A 19,379-nucleotide genomic window follows, 5' to 3' on the forward strand; every position below is an offset into this window, starting at 1 on the left:
TGTATATTTATCTAGTTATCATATTATGTCATATTATAAACAATTTAATGACTTATTTTCGTCATAACTTGTTGCGTATGCTGAACTGACAACTCCACTGACGGTCGGACTTCTTAATGCGCATGCGCGGGCATGCATACTGACTGCATGTGTGCTATCCTGACAGCGTATGGCTATCTGACAGAACAACGGCAATTTCACCATATTTTATATTTAATCATCTTTATTAAAACGGTGTTAGATCGTCATAAAGCTGCTAATGTAATAACACTTTATTAGCCACTGTATGACTTCCTGATGCATCCCTTAACCTGTCTGATTGCCATACACTTTGTTAGCCACTGTATGACTTCCTGATTAATACCAATGACATCAGTTGTATGATGCACTATATTTAATGTAGAACATTTTACTTCTGTATTTTTAATAATCCACACTGTCACTGGTGGGGTAAAACTGTTTAATTTAAGTTACACTTTTTACATTTGAACATGTCACCCATGTCTGTGGCACATTCTTTGTGTGTCCACCTTGAGCAGCAGTCACACTGTATCTGTGAAGTGGACAGAAAACGAAAACAGTTATGAGTTAGCAAGTGTAATGTGTTTGAAGCGTTAAGTTGTACAGTTTAGTTGTTTACCATGTCAATGATGTTCTCTGAAGCATTACAGTGAAGCATATTGCATTCCACACAGTACTCTTCCACCTTGTCTGGGAACAAATAAAGGCATTTAGAGTGTACTTTACCAAAAATAGTCAAGTACTACCTCTTTATATTCTGTTGACAAGCCATCATGTTATACTAGTACATAACAGAAAATACTGCAATTTAGTATGTCATATATCTTTGGATTTTTTTAATGCTTTGGACTGTTCCGGTATAGCCTAAGGGAAAATTTGTTCCGTTTGGAATGAAAAATTCGGTGATATGCTCCTAAGCCATCTTGTGTTTTTGATTGTTAGAATATTAACAAAACAGATCAACAGGTTTCACACAGACTTCCACAGCAAGCATTTAAACAAGACAATTCATTAGACACTGCAAATTGTTCAAATATATAATAATACCCTGCTGCAGCTGCGTACACAACAAAACACACCTACTCCTGCTACTAAACACGCCAACTGGTGCTGCAATAATATGACATTTCTGTGAAATATCAGCTCTTAGGACAAGAAATACAAAATTAAAATAAATAAAAAAAAGTTTGTAGTGAAAGCTTCTTCATATCCATCCTTTTTTATTCCGATTTAATACAAAAAAACCTTGTAATCAACATATTTATGCATGTGCATCCAACAATGCAATTCTTGAAATACTGCAGAAAACACAACAGCGAGTTTAAATGCAATTGAGAGATCCCAATTTTTTATTGACAACACTGGTGGATGCCATGTCCTTCCTGGCAACGCCTGGTGAACACAGGGACTTCAAGTGACTCAAGAACATCTCCTGTCTTTTATTAATTGAGGCAAAAGTCACACTGACAGTGACTAATACATAACCCAGGTGGCTGTACTCGTGTATGTGATCTGTTAACCTGAAAAGCCTTCATGTTCCAAAAACAACCTCAATTTGCATAAACTAAATATGTGTAAATGTAAAGCACATATAAAAACAAAATTAACATGAACGCTTTTCATATACATTAATGAAGATAAGAATTTGTTTCAAGAGTGAAACACTGGTTTTGCCCCAGTTTCAGTGTGGGTAAAAATTGCGTTTTCATACGTCTGATTCATTTAATGTTGGTAACGGTGGATGCCAACATTAAGTTCATCTATGTAGATGTTAAAAAGGTGAGAGGACAGTATACTTCCCTGTCTTACTCCGGAACATGAAGGCTTTTCAGGTTAACATATCACATACACGACATGCTATCCAAGTTAGCAGACATGTTATCCAACCCAAAAATATTAAGGAACTGGGGGACGTGAATTTAAACAGGGCGTGTTTTGTAGTTTAGTGCAGCTGCAGCAGCATTAAATTTAATTTATTTACTTACTTTTTATTGTGTCTCTTCTCGCGTATGACAAGCTGACGACTCCTCTCAATATCGCGGACCTCCTGCAGAATGCGCATGCGTGCGCATGCGCTCTTACCATATGTATGCTATTCTGACATGTATGGCTATCTGATAGAACACCGCTCTGGGCGGCGTGGCGGTTCGACCCAGGACGGGTTCTTAGTTTGGACTATTGCTGCTTGATTTGTAGTGGACTGAACTGTATAATTATGAAATAATGTACAGTTATTATATAATAACTGTACAATAAATAATATTTTATAATAACTGTACATTATTCCTGTCCTTTATTTTGACAGTCCAACACCAACTCGTGGTGTTGGACTTTCCGGGTGGTGGTACTCCTTCTGGTTTGGTGCACGATTTTCTTGTATTCTTCTTGTTTGTTTGTTTTTTGTAGGCCACTACCCTGATTTGCACAGCCATCTTTGAGTTGAGCCATAACTGTTATTTTAATGTGTGTGGTTTTAAATTGGTGTATTTTTTTCTACTAGAATGAAAACAATTATGCAATAAATTAAATTATTGAATTGGGTGAAATTGTCTCAAGCCTCATCTGTAGCGGGCCTGTGTGCCTTAAAGGTAACTTTTTAAGTAGAATTATTGCAACCTTATATTTATTAAATTTATGGTCTTAAATTCAAGTTACCCATTTGGATCACACTGGTACCGCCACAGATTTTCATCTACAGGGATCCCATAAATCACTCCAATTTTTTTTTATTTCTCCCATGATTTTTTTTCTCCAATAGTTTTTTTTACAGATATTATCCACATTCAAAGCCTTATTCTTTTGTTCTTCATTTGTACAAACTACCAATAAGTTTCCATCTCTCAAAATCTTTACCATTTCAACATCTCCAATTTTCTTTCTCTTGACGCCACAATGGGGCTGATGTTATCCTGTTCTTCTTCGTTCTTAATTTTTTTTTTAAAGGTTTTATTGGCTCTAGTGGCCTTTATTTGAGTTTATTGACAGGAAAGTGGGTAATGAGAAAAGGGGAAGACATGCGGCAAAGGTCGCCAGGCCGGGAATCGAACCTGCGTCGAGGACTAAGGCCTCCATATGTGGGTTGTGCTTAACCCCTGCGCCACCACAGCACATCCCAGTTCTTAATTTTTTATATTACTTTAAATTCCTCCCTCACAACTTTCCTCCTAACTATCCTTTCTTCTTCTGAACTACTTCCTTCCAGTTCTTGTTTACTACCATGAATATCGCCAATTTACTTTTTCATCTATCTTATTTCTTCCATGTCCTCTCCCTGTTCCTCTCCCCACTGGCCTTCAAAATCCATGTCTTCCTCATTTCCTATCTCCATTTCCAACCGAACCATTCACATACTAGTTAATGCCCAAATCCGCCTTTTCTAAATCCGATATATTTTTGTGTGTTTTGTTTTTCCTGCGCCACTCAAAGTCCTCCTTGTTCCCATCAGTTACAGGAACCACAGTGGCTACAACCAGTATAGCTGTAGTGCCACCATCTACTGGGTTCAAGTATAAGGCATAACATACACTAAAGGAAAACTCAAAACTTTTCATCTTGAGTGAAATGTTACTTTTATTTCTTTCTAAAATACACAAACATAAAAAGACAGTAATCTAAATTCTTCAGCAGAAAAAAGCTAAATATTACAGGTAAAACAAGAGAAAAAAGAAAATACTTGAAAATAATCACATGTACTTTGTGTAATCAATGCATGAATATTAGTTTGTGGTGAATCTTGCATTTTCTTTAAAGTACAAATGCATTTTATTTTATTTGAAAAGATTTAAATTAGGTAGAGTAAAATTAGTTAATGTAATTTGAAAGAAATGAAATCAGATTCAATCTCATTTTACTTTAAAGACAAAACTATCAAATGCTTTTCTTGCAGATTTTAAATAAACCCCACTAACTCTCTCTATTGTACAGAATAATACAAATCAATCCCTCAAGTCCAATCATGTGAGAATGTTCTGGAAGGGAGTCCATGTCCGGTCAAACTCTGTTAATGCATGAAATAGTCAGTGGGCCCTCAAGCCTCTTCATCTATCAGTATCAGTACTGGCACTCCTCAGGGCTGTGTGCTGAGCCCTCTGCTCTTCACGTTGTACACACACAACATACAGTTTGACATAAACAGTATGTTAATACAATAACATACAGTTTATCATTATTGTTTATTGATACAGAATATACCAGAAAAACAAAACATCAATGAAGAAAAATGTGTCATGGTTGCACATCTCCAAGTATCCAAATGATCACATTTAACAAATACAACAAATTTTCAGCTTTATAGACATGAAACCCCTCCAGTCTTTCATTCTAGTTTTAAACCTAATCAGTGCTATAGTGAACCTCAACATAGGACACGTATGGAAAATATTTCTACTGCTTTTCACCTGTGTGACGCCTCAAGTGGTGAATTAAACTCACCTTGTGACGAAAACTTTCTCCACAGGTTACACATGAAAACGGCTTTTCACCAGAGTGAGTCATCATATGCCGAGTTAATTTCTGTTTCATACTAAAACTTTTTCCACAGGTCACACATGAAAACGGTTTTCCACCAGTGTGAATCATCATGTGCTCAGTTAAACTCTGTTTTCGATTAAAACTTTTCCCACAGGTCACACATGAAAACGGATTTCCACCAGTGTGAATCATCATGTGCTCAGTTAAACTCTGTTTTCGATTAAAACTTTTTCCACAGGTCACACATGAAAACGGCTTTTCACTTGTGTGAGTCATCATATGCCGAGTTAAACTCTGTTTTTGATTAAAACTTTTTCCACAGGTCACACATGAAAACGGCTTTTCACCTGTGTGAGTCATCATATGCCGAGTTAATTTCTGTTTTATACTAAAACTTTTTCCACAGGTCACACATGAAAACGGCTTTTCACCAGTGTGAATCATCATGTGCTGAGTGAAAGAGTCTTTTCGACTAAAACTTTTTCCACAGGTCACACATGAAAACGGCTTTTCACCAGTGTGAATCATCATGTGCTGAGTGAAAAAGTCTTTTCGACTAAAACTTTTTCCACAGGTCACACATGAAAACGGCTTTTCACCAGTGTGAATCATCATGTGCTGAGTGAAAAAGTCTTTTCGACTAAAACTTTTTCCACAGGTCACACATGAAAACGGCTTTTCACCTGCGTGAATCATCATGTGCTGAGTTAAATTCTGTTTCATACTAAAACTTTTTCCACAGGTCACACATGAAAACGGTTTTCCACCAGTGTGAATCATCATGTGCTGGGTTAAACTCTGTTTTCGGTTAAAACTTTTCCCACAGGTCACACATGAAAACGGTTTTCCACCAGTGTGATTCATCATGTGCTCAGTTAAACTCTGTTTTCGATTAAAACTTTTTCCACAGGTCACACATGAAAACGGCTTTTCACCAGTGTGAATCATCATGTGCTGAGTTAAATTCTGTTTTATACTAAAACTTTTTCCACAATTCACACATGAAAACGGCTTTTCACCAGTGTGAGTCATCATATGGTAAGTTAAACTCTGTTTTATACTAAAACTTTTTCCACAGGTCACACATGAAAACGGCTTTTCACCAGTGTGAATCATCATGTGCTCAGTTAAACTCTGTTTTCGATTAAAACTTTTTCCACAGGTCACACATGAAAACGGCTTTTCACTTGTGTGAGTCATCATATGCCGAGTTAAACTCTGTTTTCGATTAAAACTTTTTCCACAGGTCACACATGAAAACGGCTTTTCACCAGTGTGAATCATCATGTGCTGAGTTAAAACATGTTTATGACTAAAACTTTTTCCACAGTTCCCACATGTAAATGGCTTTTCACCAGTGTGAATCATCATGTGCTGAGTTAAAACATGTTTATGACTAAAACTTTTCCCACAAGTCACACATGTAAACGGCTTTTCACACGCATGAGTTCTCATGTGAGGCTCAAAAGCAGATTTGAAAGTCAAACACTTTTTACAGATGACACATGAGAAAGGTTTTCTTCTTTCCTGATTTTGGATCTCAGCTTCAGCAGCTTCCTGGAAGATGACTTGGTTCCTGTTTGGTTCTGATTCAGTGTGGTCTGCTTGCTCATCAACAGGAACCACCATGCAGGTATCAGTCTCCTGTTTTAATTCAATCTGTTCTTCACCCTGACTGCAGTAAACTTCTTTCTCTTCCACTTTTATCTGCTGGTGTTTTAGATCCTCCTGCTCTTCTTTTATCTGATGATCTTCTGGCTCTTCCTGTTCTTGTTTCACCTGCAGAGGTTCCAACTCCTCCTGGTCCAGAGTGGAGCTCCTCTCCTAGTTATAAACGTTACACTTCAGGGAATCTGGAGAAGAAAACAAAGAAAAAGATTAATTGTTAACTTTACAGAAGTAAATGGGAGAAATTGTTTATCGTTTAATACAGAAATGAACAAAAAAAAACCCTTGAAAATTCAAGAATGTAGACAGAGATACAGATCAGTTGATATATCCAGCTGACATTTGGAGAATTCTCAAACGATCGGATCTTAAAAATATATTTTATTTATTACAAAATTAATTTTAGTAGGGATTATTGTTCATATTTAACAGTAAATTGTATTATTTCACGATATTTATTTTTATTACTTTTATTTGTATTAAAATTCGATTTTAGTTCACTTTATATTTTTGGGGTTTATTTACAGAGTTTATTTGTAGGTTAATAATTGTTTAATTTTTGTTGCTTTGTGTTTATTATTTACTTTTGTAAGTTAGACATTAAGAACTGTGGGTCCATTTTCTGTAAGTATAGGGACTGGTATAGGACCAGCATGCACTGGGTTGGGCCTGTGGGTTTTTACCAGAGCAGGAGAGGAAACAATGAAAAGTAGTGATGGTGAGATGCAGCTTCATGAAGCCCTGAGGAACTCCATCCAATCATTCGACTCATGAGCCGATGCACCGCGGTGCTTCATTTGCTCCACTGTGACATCAACTGGACAATATATGTAAAATTAAATTAAAGAGGCGATACAGCAAAACTATGGTGGATCAACAAGTTACAGAGACTGTGTTTTTATTATTTACCCCAGAAGAGGTAAATAATGAAAACACAGAGGAGAAGAGGAGCGAGTCGGAGAGACTGAGGAGGAAACCACAGGAGAAGAGCTCAGCAAGGCTGCACACCCTGAGGAGGAACAGGAACCATTTGTGTTGAATTATGTGTTTCATAATTTAATGTGGTAAAACATTCATGAGACGTTTAATTCAAGCTCTTCAAGTTGCATGTAAACAGGTGATGACATGAATCACATTTCAAGTAAAAATTTATATTTAAAATATTTCAAGTAATAAACATACATGTAATGAAAGATTATACTTTTCAAATAAACATTTTATATGAGTAAAGCAAACAATTATATAATCACATTTTGCAGTAAATATTTAATGTAAATAATCAAACCAGATGAAAGAGCCCATCTTTAAACATTTAATGTGTAATTAAACATTTCAGGGTAAACAATAAAGGTGACAAGTAAATGTTATGAAATAGGTCACACTTTAAGTAAATATTTGTTGTATTTAACATAATTCAGGTAAGAAGTGAACATGTAATGAAATAGATCCTGTCCTAAAATTTTATGTTATTGAAGATTACAGGTAACAAATGTGATGATCATCTGAGGTAATGCATCTTACGAACATTTTTTTTAAAATATAAACTTAGTTAAAAAATAAAAAAGGGGTCAAAATGTAATAAAGATGAGTGTGCTTCATCTATACAGTCAGTAGAACAATTTCACACTGATTTTGAGTGAATAGGGCAGACGATTTAGAAGCTATTGAACAAAACATTACTTCATATTAAAATTATTTAAAATATTGAATATGACTTGAAATTTTAATAGTGGATAGTGTGCCTCATGAAATAGCATGAACTATCCCTTTTTTGTACCAGTTGGTCAGAAGGCAAAGCATTTATTTACAGGAGTGTTTGGTTCGGAAATCTGACGGTCCCCGAACCTCTGAGCGCTTGAGGAGGGAGCGGTAGAGAACAGCTGGCCGGGATTAGCGTTCATAAATCGGATCAACCTTGAGCTTACTCTGCAGCGTGCGAAAATCCAATATCCAACTTGAAAACAACTTTGATTTGTTCGGTAACACAATGAAAACGCCGGAATAAAGTTTGTTTTGGTCTGTGGCCTCAAAAGATGGCGCCGAGCGACTGCGCCAGACATCAGTTCCAAAGCTCTATTGTCTCCCCCTGCATGTCTCACTCACAGCTGACAGTTGGCAGAGAGGATTATTTACCATAGCAACGGAACTCAGGAGGCTATTGGCTGCTGCTTAGGACTACAAATACGCATCACTGTAGTTCTAACTATGGTGGAAGACTCAGTTAAAACAGAGGAGGACTGAGCTGCCATTTAGAACGACTTGCTGCTATGGGCTGTATAGAACTGATCTAACCCAAACACTGTTACACATGGGAGAACTTTGGCCCTTTGAAATGAAGCTTACTTAAAATTTCAAAATAAAAGCATTGACCATTTTTACATCAAGTAATTGCTATTTTGGGCTTTATGTGACTGGTTTAAACAAACCACTGTTCGACATTGGATTACTGTGGCCATTTAATATGAAGCTTACAGGTTTTTTCAAAATAAAAGTCTCAATATCCCCCTCAAGCATTAGCCTTTTAGCTTAAATAAGCTATTAGCTATTTTTCTGACTTATTAGCCATGTTTAGTATACTGAATGGATTAAGTCAATTATAGAAAACATCCTAGTGATGCCCCACATGCTACTGACAGCAATCATGCTAACATTAGCATTTTGGCAAATTTTAGCTGATACACTTACTTTATCATACTGAATGGTGCAAGTCCATGTTAGTGGGTCTCCTTATGCTATTGCTTTCGTTGCAGCTTTCTTTAGCATTGATGCTAATATTCAGCATCAGAAACCTGATGCTGAAACCGACGTGCACACTTTGGCAGGCCCCGGTTAAATTTCTTCAGGAATTTACTAGTTTATTTTTCTTCCGTCAACTGGAATGCGGCTCATACCGCTGCGTGCCCACCCACAAAAGTTGGTTCGGCTCGATGCCGGGAGGGGAGCTATTACTTGTAGTGGTAATCGGAGTTACGATGGCGACGAAATCATGCGCCAGGGTAACTGACGCTCTCCCAGATTCACTTCCATGTATTTCTGAAAAATTTCAAAGCTCCGCGCACACCATCTTTGCCTCATCACTGCTATTACTGTGAGAGAGCTACAGATATAAATCGCGGTACTACTGGAGACGACAAATAGCCCTCTCATATGCTTCAAACGGTTTTCAAATACATATCACGGATCCCGAACGGGAAGGAATTGTTTTGACTGCAGGACAGTTAGCAGATGATTAATTACCATAGCAACGGAACACAGGAGGGGAGGGCGGCTGATTAGGACTACAAATACGCCATATCTGTAGTTCTAACTAACACTCAGTAAAAACAGAGGGCCTTGCTGCCACTTAGAACTCCTGTCTGTTTTGGCCAGTATATAATTGATTTAACCCAAACACTGTTACTCATAGGATTAGTGTAGCCCTTTAAAATAAAGCTTGCTGAAAATTTCAAAATAAAAGCCTGAATATTTCTCTCAGGTTAGTGCAGAGAGAGCTACAGATATGAATCGCGGTACTATCAGAGAGGAGAAATAGCCCTCTCATATGCTTCAAATGGTTTTTGGATCGGCCTTACGGTTCCCGAACGGGAAGGAGTTGTTTGTCCTTCTTTGTTCAGAAAAACTAACTGCTTCAAACAGATACAATTCTGTCTCTCCCTGTCTGTCTCAGCTGAGCCGCTCATTAGAACTACAATGACTGAAGGTTAGGACTACAACATGGCGGACACTCAGTGCCTACAGAAGAGGTCTGAGCTGAATGTCAGAACTACAACATGGCGGAACTGTCAGTTACTACAGAGGAGGACTGAGCTGGTCTATAGAACTACTTGTGTTTTGGGCTTTTTATAACTGATTTAACCAAATCACTGTTACACATGAGATTAGTTTGGCCCTTTGAAATGAAGCTTACTGAAAAATTCAAAATAAAAGCCTTGACGATTTTTACATCATGTAATTGCTCTTGTTGGCTTTATGTAACTGGTTTAAACAAACCACTGTTACACATTGGATTAGTGTGGCCATTTAATATGAAGCTTACCGTTTTCTTTTTTCAAAATAAAAAGCCTCAATATCCCCCTCAGGTTAGTGCACCGCCGCGCAGCAAGGCGGTTCATTAGCATTAGCCTTTTACCTTAAATAAGCTATTAGCTATTTTTCTTACTTATTAGCCATGTTTAGTATACTGAATGGACTAAGTCAATTAAAGATAACATTCTAATGATACCCCAAATGCTACTCACAGCATTTTGGCAAATTTTTGTTTATACACTTATTTTAACATACTGAATGGTGCAAGTACATGTTAGTCAAGATGCTTGTGACTTTCCACATGCTAATGACTACTATTTAGCTAAGCTTAGCATTGATGCTAATTTTTAACATACTGAATGGTGAACGTTCGTTCAGGTTTTTTAGCATCAGATCGTTGGGTCCAAACCTACGGGCACACTTTGGCAGGCCCCGGTTAAATTTTTTCTAATTACATTTTACAGCTATTAACACACTATTATTGTTTCATGCTGTTTGCTTTACTAACATTGCGCTGCATTGTTCACATTTCTCCTCTTTTCAAAAGTAAGTTTGATTAGTTAAAGGAGGAAAAGCCATAAAAGGCCATTTTATTTCTACATCAATAAGCCATTTTCACAGCGTAATTGTGATTCCTGCGTTCATTTACCGGTTAACAAAACATTTATACGGGAAAAGAACATTTACTAAAATGATCCTCATACAGAAAGGTGCAGACATTTAGACCTTAACCTGCATCCAAACGCTGGTGGTTCCTACCTATTCGGTGTAAGATTATCTGGGGCCTCCGGGAGAAATCCAGCAGTCTGCGATGATCATCCATCTCTTCCTCCGACTTGACGATGATTTCTTTAAACTCTGTGAATGTTTCTTCAGCAGCAGTTAACGGCTCGTTGATAAACTCGTTTAGAGAAACAGTCGAACATTCAACCAAACAGACCATGCGCCATTTTCTTTGTCTTCTTCTTCTTCTTCTTTGGGATTTTATGACTGTCGTTCATTCATGTCATTGCATTACCGCCACCTTGTGGATCTTACGATCATCACATCTAAAGATTTCTCATACAGTGCCAGTTCTCTTTGAAAAACCTAAAGTCTTTTCATAGTAATAATAGAAAACAGCTGCAGCAGAAAAGAGAAAAATACAACTAAGACCCAAGAAACACTAAATTATTGAAGACAATAATAATCAACCATACTTTCTAAAATCAAGAACAATCAATGTATGAAAATTAGTTTATAATGAATATTAAAAGTAATTATTGTTCATTTATTCATTAAGCTTTTACATAGGTAGAGTTATACTGGTTAATATAATTTGAAACAAATAACAGAATCAGTTACAATGTCATTTTGTTTTAAAGAGAAGCCTAGAGATTATTTGTACATAGAAAAAATAAGGATGTAAGCTTATGTGAAATTTTTATCAAGTTTGATGGATTAAAAAGCCCCACCAAAATTAATAATCGAGCGTTATGGCATCGGCTATATGTTTTAATGACGTCATATAAAACCTTATCGTATCGAACATCTGTTTTTAATGTGTAATTTGACCTTTGTTGCGTATTACAGGACATAGATAGCACAGAATTTAACAGTACAAATTCATAACATAGATCAATTTGAAAGTTCATACATTTTAGTAGAGAGAAAAAAACTTTAGCATAATGCATGTTTTTCTGACTTTACTGGAATCACATATTTAACAAGCAAAAAAAGACTGTCAACGATTTTAAACAAGTAAATAACTTGTTAAATACACCGACAACCTTGCGGCCACAGCTCCGATAAGCCGCCTCCGCAATGGAGGCACGGAACACGGTCCACTCAGACTCAATGTACCGCACCTCCACCGGAACATGTTCAAAGTTTTGCCGGAGATGGGAGTTAAAGCTCCGAATCGCAGGGGATTCCACCAGACGTTCCCAGCAGACCCTCACAACACGTTTGGGCCTGCCAGGTCTGACCGGCATCCTCCCCCACCACCGGAGCCAACTCACCACCAGGTAGTGGTCAGTGGACAGCTATGCACCTCTCTTCACCCGAGTGTCCAAGACATGCGGCCGCAGATCCGATGAAAGGATGACAAAGTCGATCATCGAACTGTGGCCTAGGGTGGCCTCTCAACCTCACACACTAGCTCCAGCTACTTCCCCACCAGAGAGGTGACATTCCACGTCCCAAGAACCAGCTTCTGCAACCGAGAATTGGACTGCCAGGGCAGGCGTCCATCACTGATGGATGCCTGCCGAGGGAGTGCAGTGTGTGATGGACCATCACACACTGCACCCAACCCCTTTTGCCCCTCTCACATGTGATGGGCCCATGGGAGGGGGGACCCATGTCTCCTCTTTGGGCTGAGCCCGGCCGGGCTCCATGGATAAAAGCGCAGTCACCAGGCACTCGCCATTGTACCCCCCCTACAGGCCTGGCTCCAGGCGCAAACAGCGATGGATTAGTATTCACCATTCAGCCACATCCACATGCTGCTGCCAGCCAGTGTTGAGAGAAGGATTTACCATCATGTTGTTCTACTTCATTAAACACAGGTTGAAATCTGCATGAACCGCCGAGTAAAGGGAAGAAAAAGAGTGGGAAAACACTGACTTCCTGTTGAAAGGGGTAGGGGTTGTGGTGATGTCACTAATTGGCCATGTGAATGTGATGAGCTCTGGTCTGTGATGATACAAATGAAGTTTGATGCACCTGGGAGCTTTTGTGGGGATGTTATTCCACCTTGATATTAGATGACGTCAGATTATGAAGACATAGGATTGTCAGGGATCCAACCAGGATCATTCATGCCAAGTTTGGTGCCAATTGACCTTTTTAAGTGAAAGTCATAACGTTATGTTTGCATTGGCGAGTACGCCAAATTCGCCAATCTACCACGCCAGCTGAACATATACAAAAAGTGAATTTTTTTGATAACTTTTAAGGCCCCACTCATTACCTGTATCCTGGCCAAGAATGAAGCCAATAGGTTGTGTTAAAAAAGAGGATAATTTAATGTTAACTTTGGACAAAACGTTTGGCTCTTTCCTCCTTAATTTCCCGAGTCCTCAGCGAGTGGCGGCGGCGTGCACTAAAGTGAAACAACAACAAAGCGCGTTGACGTCACAGATCACAGAGTTTAATCTCATACAAAGCAATCAACAACAAAGCTGCAGAGGAACAGAGATATGCATTTTTTCTCATAAAAATAAAGACAGACAAGACAGACAAACACAAAACAAAGACGAACAAAAAGCAAAGACGCGTCTTTTGAGAGAGCCGATGCAAAAAGGCAAAATGGTGGCCGCTCTCTGTATTTTTTCTCCTGACACGTAATCTTATACTAAGGGGGTGTTTTTTCTATTTAATTTATGCACTCAAGGCGTTCCTCCTGTTGACCAACTGGAAACTCCCTAAAGCACTCAGAGAAACTTGGAACTCCCCCTGATCTACGCAAAGATCAAAGGGCCATCTGTCTTCTAGCGAGACAAAGAAGCAAACCGCTGGCCCTGACCCCCTGTGGCTCCCACGGTCATTCTGAGTACAGAACAACCTGAGATACAATCTCACAGATACCTGTGAAATCTAAAGTCTCTCTGTCCTGCCGGGAATGCTAATTTTATGGCCTCCTATGGCCCGACCTCACAGTGGGGAGGCTCCTGCCTGTCTGAATGCCTGCTCATCTGCTCAATCCCAAATGTTCAACAGAAAACTGTTCCAAATAAGAGTGCTGAATATACCTTTTACACATGTCGTGAGATTAACTGTATTAAGCAGTAAAAATGATCATTTTTCCTTAACAGTTGAAATCCATAGGAGGAGTTTGTTAAAGTTTGACTTGAATAAAAGTGAAAAATGGCCAAAATTTGCCCCTTGACCCAAAATGGCTGCCTCCCCGTGTAATTTAGGAGGTACCTCTAAGAAACTTTTTCTGCCATTGTCTCTGCGTGGTTCTCTAGCTGCATAGTAGCACAGAGGAAGCCTCTCCAGAGAATCATAAAATCTGCCCAGAGGACTATCGACTACTCTCTGCCTTCTCTCAAGGAACTCCACAGGTCCGTTGCCTCAGGAAAGCCAAGAACATTTTAAGACTCCTCACACCCAGGTTACAATTTGTTCCAACTGGCTGCAGATAGAGGAGCATTAAAACAAAGACAAACAGACAGAAGATCAGTTTATACCCAGTAGCCATAAGGGCATTAAATGCCACCTAGTACAATTTATCACCCAATTTTGTTATAATCCATGTCATTTTATTGAATGGTTTATATAACAACAATACAGTTTGTCATTATTGTTGCTACAGAATATGCCAGAAAAAAAACAAAGCATCTCTCAAGGAAATTGCTTCACATCTCTACGTATCCTAATGTCAAGATGCTTTATAGACATGAAATCTCTCCAGTCTTTAATTCTAGTTTTTAACCAAATCAATTTAATAGTGAAGCTCAACATAGGATACACATGTAAAACACTGCTACGGCTTGTCGCCTCTGTGAGTCCTCATGTGCCGAGTTAAATGCTGTTTTTGAAGAAAACTTTTTCCACAGCACGCACAAGAAAACAGCTTTTCACCAGTGTGAGTCCTCATGTGCCGAATTAAATTCTGTTTTTGAAGAAAACCTTTTCCACAGTTTCCACATGAAAAAGGCTTTTCACCAGTATGAATCATCATGTGCCGAGTTAAATGCTGTTTTTGAAGAAAACTTTTTCCACAGCTCACACAAGAAAACAGCTTTTCACCAGTGTGAGTCATGATGTGCCGAATTAAATTCTGTTTTCGAATAAAACTTTTTCTACAGGTCACACATGAAAATGGCCTTTTAACAGTATGAATCATCATATGCTCAGTTAAATGCTGTTTTTGATTAAAACTTTTTCCACAGCTCATACAAGAAAACAGCTTTTCACCAGTGTGAGTCATGATGTGCCGAATTAAATTCTGTTTTCGAATAAAACTTTTTCTACAGGTCACACATGAAAACGGCTTTTCACCAGTATGAATCATCATGTGCTTAGTTAAATTTTGTTTTTCAATAAAACTTTTTCCACAGGTCACGCATGAAAACGGCTTTTCACCAGTATGAATCATCACGTGCTTAGTTAAATTTTGTTTTTCAATAAAACTTTTCCCACAGGTCACACATGAAAACGGCTTTTCACCGGTGTGAGTCATGATGTGCCGAATTAAATTCTGTTTTCGAATAAAACTTTTTCTACAGTTCACACATGAAAATGGTTTTCCACCAGTGTGAGTCATGATGTGCCGAGTTAAACTCTGTTTTTGAATAAAACTTTTCCCACAGGTCACACATGAAAATGGCTTTTCACCAGTGTGAATCATCACATGACGAGTTAAATCATGTTTTCGAATAAAACGTTTCCCACAGGTCACACATGTAAACGGCTCCTCACCCGTATGAGTTCTCATATGAGCATCAAAAACAGAATTGAAAGTCAAACGCTTTTCACAGATGACACTTGAGAAAGGTTTTCTTCTTTCCTGATTTTGGTTCTCAGCTTCAGCAGCTTCCTGGAAGATGTCTTGGTTCCTGTTTGGTTCTGATTCAGTGTGGTCTGTTTGCTCATCAACAGGAACCACCATGCAGGTATCAGTCTCCTGTTTTAATTCAATCTGTTCTTCACCCTGACTGCAGTAAACTTCTTTCTCTTCCAATTTTATCTGCTGGTGTTTTAGATCCTCCTGCTCTTCTTTTATCTGATGATCTTCTGGCTCTTCCTGTTCTTGTTTCACCTGCAGAGGTTCCAACTCCTCCTGGTCCAGAGTGGATCTCCTCTCCTGGTAATAAATGTTACACTTCAGGCAATCTGGACAAGAAAACAGAGGAAACAAGCAATCGTTATTTTATTGAAGTAAATGGGAGAAATTGTTCATTGTTTACAACAGAAATGAAAAAACCCACACCGAAAAATTTAAGAGCGTATACAGAGAGACAGATCAGGCGACAAATCCAGCTGACAATTGGAGAATTCTCAAATGAATGGATATTAAATATTTTTTATTTATTATAAAATTAATAATAGTTGCCAATGTTGCTAATATTTACTAGTAAATTTTATTATTTCAAGATATTACTTAATTTTGAACTATCATTACTTTTATTTGTATTAAAATTTGATTTTAGTTCACTTTATATTTGGGGGGTTTATTTACAGAGTTTATTTGTAGGTTAATAATTGTTTAGTTTTTGTTGCTTTGTGTTTGTTATTTACTTTTGTAAGTCAGACATTAAGAACTGTGGGTCCATTTTCTGTAAGTATAGGGACTGGTATAGGACCAGCATGCACTGGGTTGGGCCTGTGGGTTTTGACCAGAGCAGGAGAGGAAACAATGAAGAGTAGTGATGGTGAGATGAAGCTTCATGAAGCCCTGAGGAACTCCATCCATCTAAAAATTAGCATCAATGCTAAAGAAAGCTGCAATCATATGAGGAGAATGACCAGAATGTTTACTAACATGTACTTGCACCATTCAGTATGATAAAGTAAGTGAATCAGCTGAAATGAGCCAAAATTCTAATGTTAGCATGAATGCTGTCAGTAGCATGTGGGGCATCACTAGCATGTTGTCTGTACTTTACTTACTCCATTTGGTATACTAAACTTGGCTAATAACTAAGAAAATTAGCTAATAGCTTATTTAAGCTAAAAGACTAATGCAGCAAAGATATTAGCAAAGATAATGCAGGCTAACATTATTTCACTGCCGATGGTAGTGCACTAATCTTAGAAGAATATTAAGGCTTTTATTTTGAAATCTTCAGTAAGCTTCATATTAAATGGCCATACTAATTCAATGTGTATTCAATGTGAATGCTGTCAGTAGCATGTGGGGCATCACTATTCAGAGATGCAATGAGTTTATAGCAGTTGTTTCACCATGTCTGTAGTTCTGACATTCTGCCATCACTGTGGTTCTAAAGAGCAGCTCAGAGAGGCAGACAAAATTCTGTCTATTTTGAGTCTAAGCAGCAGTTATTTTGAGGTGTAGAACAATAGGTGCCTGCCATGCAATGCATAGAGATTGCATCCCTATGCATTGCTATGGGCAGGCCCCGAATATCCATCCATCCATCCATCCATCCATCCATCTTCTTCCGCTTATCCGGAGTCGGGTTGCGGGGGTAGCAGCTTCAGAAGGGAGGCCCAGACTTCCCTCTCCCCGGCCACTTCTTGCAGCTCTTCCGGGGGAATCCCAAGGCGTTCCCAGGCCAGCCGAGAGACATAGTCCCTCCAGTGTGTCCTGGGTCTTCCCCGAGGCCTCCTCCCGGTGGGACGTGCCCGGAACACCTCACCAGGGAGGCGTCCAGGAGGCATCCTGACCAGATGCCCGAGCCACCTCAACTGGCTCCTCTCGATGTGAAGGAGCAGCGGCTCTACTCTGAGTCCCTCCCGGATGACTGAGCTTCTCACCCTATCTCTAAGGGAGAGCCCAGCCACCCTACGGAGAAAACCCATTTCGGCCCCTTGTATCCGCGATCTCGTTCTTTCGGTCATGACCCAAAGCTCATGACCATAGATGAGGGTGGGAACGTAGATCGACTGGTAAATCGAGAGCTTCGCTTTTTGGCTCAGCTCTCTCTTCACCACGACGGACCGGTACAGCGCCCGCTTAACGGCAGACACTGCGCCAATCCGCCTGTCGACCTCCCGCTCCCTTCTTCCCACATTCGTGAACAAGATCCCGAGATACTTGAACTCCTCCACTTGGGGCAGGACACGCCCCCTGACCCGGAGAAGGCACTCTACCCTTTTCCGGCTCAAGACCATGGCCTCGGATTTGGAGGCACTGATCCCCATCCCGGCCGCTTCACACTCGGCTGCGAACCGCTCCAGCAAGAGCTGCAGATCACGACCTGATGAAGCCAGAAGGACCACATCGTCTGCAAAAAGCAGAGATGAGATCCTAAGGCCACCAAATCAGATCCCCTCAACACCTTGGCTGCACCTAGAAATTCTGTCCATGAAAGTGATGAACAGGATCGGTGACAAAGGGCAGCCCTGGCGGAGTCCAACTCTCACCGGAAACGAGCCCGACTTACTGCCGGCAATGCGGACCAGACTCTGACACCGGTCATACAGCGACCTGACAGCCCGTATCAAAGGGCCCGGTACCCCATACTCCCGGAGAACCCCCCACAGGGCTCCCCGAGGGACACGGTCGAACGCCTTCTCCAAGTCCACAAAACACACGTAGACTGGTTGGGCGAACTCCCATGCACCCTCCAGGACCCTGCCGAGGATGTAGAGCTGGTCCAGTTTCCACGACCAAGACGAAAACCACACTGCTCTTTCTGAATCCGAGGTTCGACTATCCTGTGGACCCTCCTCTCCAGGACCCCCGAATAGACCTTGCCAGGGAGGCTTAAGAGTGTGACCCCTCTATAATTGGAGCACACCCTCCGGTCCCTCTTTTTGAACAGGGGTTCCACCCCAGTCTGCCAATCCAGGGGAACTGCCCCCGATGTCAACGCGATATTGCAGTCAACCAACACAACCCTACAACATCCAGAGCCTTAAGGAACTCCGGGCGGATCTCATCCACCCCCGGGCCTTGCCACCGAGGAGCTTTTTAACCACCTCGGCGACCTCGTCCCCAGAGATTGGAGAGCCCAACCCAGAGTCCCCAGGCTCCGCTTCCTCAATGGAAGGCATGTTGGTGGGATTGAGGAGGTCTTCGAAGTACTCTGCCCACTGGCCCACAACGTCCCGAGTAGAGGTCAGCAGCACACCATCCCCACTATAAACAGTGTTGGTGCTGCACCGCTTCCCCCCCCTGAGACGCCGTTTGGTGGACCAGAATCGCCTCGAAGCCGTACGGAAGTCTTTCTCCATGGCCTCTCCAAACTCCTCCCACGCCCGAGTTTTTGCCTCAGCAACCACCCGAGCCGCATGCCGCTTCACCCGCCGGTACCCATCAGCTGCTTCCGGAGTCCCACAGGCCAAAAAGGCCCAATAGGACTCCTTCCAAGAGAGTGGTGCGGACAGCAGAGAGGATCATCGGGGGCCCCCTTCCCTCCATTCAGGACATTTCAAACACTGACTTCTTTTAAATCTCAACTAAAAACCCACCTGTTAAGAATTGTATTTGAAATGTAATCACTTACAAATTTATTGATGGAACTTGACTTAATGATTGATTCTATATTGCATTGTGTTTCTGTGTTTGTAATGATGTA

At 40.2% G+C, this 19,379-nt stretch overlaps 3 protein-coding genes and 1 long non-coding RNA gene across 5 annotated transcripts in view; 1 reads left to right on the forward strand and 3 right to left on the reverse strand.

Moving 5' to 3' along the window:
• Positions 1-2,562, forward strand: part of LOC114155838 (uncharacterized) — a 3,863-nt gene extending 1,301 nt beyond the window's left edge. The window contains exon 3 of the long non-coding RNA XR_003597834.1: positions 1-2,562. This exon is cut by the window's left edge and continues 553 nt beyond it. This is a non-coding gene — a long non-coding RNA (uncharacterized LOC114155838).
• LOC114155762 (gastrula zinc finger protein XlCGF8.2DB-like) overlaps positions 1-19,379 on the reverse strand; it is a 723,567-nt gene that overhangs the window by 397,762 nt on the left and 306,426 nt on the right.
• The window catches only part of LOC114155785 (gastrula zinc finger protein XlCGF57.1-like), a 338,725-nt gene that overhangs the window by 13,007 nt on the left and 306,339 nt on the right, over positions 1-19,379 (reverse strand). Inside the window, exons 2-3 of one of the 3 annotated variants that reach the window (XM_028035876.1) lie at positions 5,091-6,344; positions 4,467-4,838 (exon numbers count right to left, since the gene is read on the reverse strand). In XM_028035876.1, coding sequence (XP_027891677.1) covers positions 4,467-4,838; positions 5,091-6,120 — 1,402 coding nt within the window. In that variant the 5' untranslated portion in view covers positions 6,121-6,344. Of the gene's footprint in view, positions 1-3,905; positions 5,023-5,090; positions 6,345-19,379 lie in introns of those variants that run through there. The other 2 variants (XM_028035877.1, XM_028035878.1) reach the window with 2 other exon arrangements.
• The window catches only part of LOC114155795 (gastrula zinc finger protein XlCGF57.1-like), a 29,522-nt gene continuing 24,553 nt past the window's right edge, over positions 14,411-19,379 (reverse strand). The window contains exons 3-4 of the mRNA XM_028035904.1: positions 15,544-15,578; positions 14,411-15,207 (exon numbers count right to left, since the gene is read on the reverse strand). Coding sequence (XP_027891705.1) covers positions 14,657-15,207; positions 15,544-15,578 — 586 coding nt within the window. The 3' untranslated portion in view covers positions 14,411-14,656. The remainder of the gene's footprint in view (positions 15,208-15,543; positions 15,579-19,379) is intronic.

The sequence above is a fragment of the Xiphophorus couchianus genome, chromosome 13 (genome assembly GCF_001444195.1).
Source record: "Xiphophorus couchianus chromosome 13, X_couchianus-1.0, whole genome shotgun sequence".
NCBI lineage: Eukaryota > Metazoa > Chordata > Actinopteri > Cyprinodontiformes > Poeciliidae > Xiphophorus > Xiphophorus couchianus.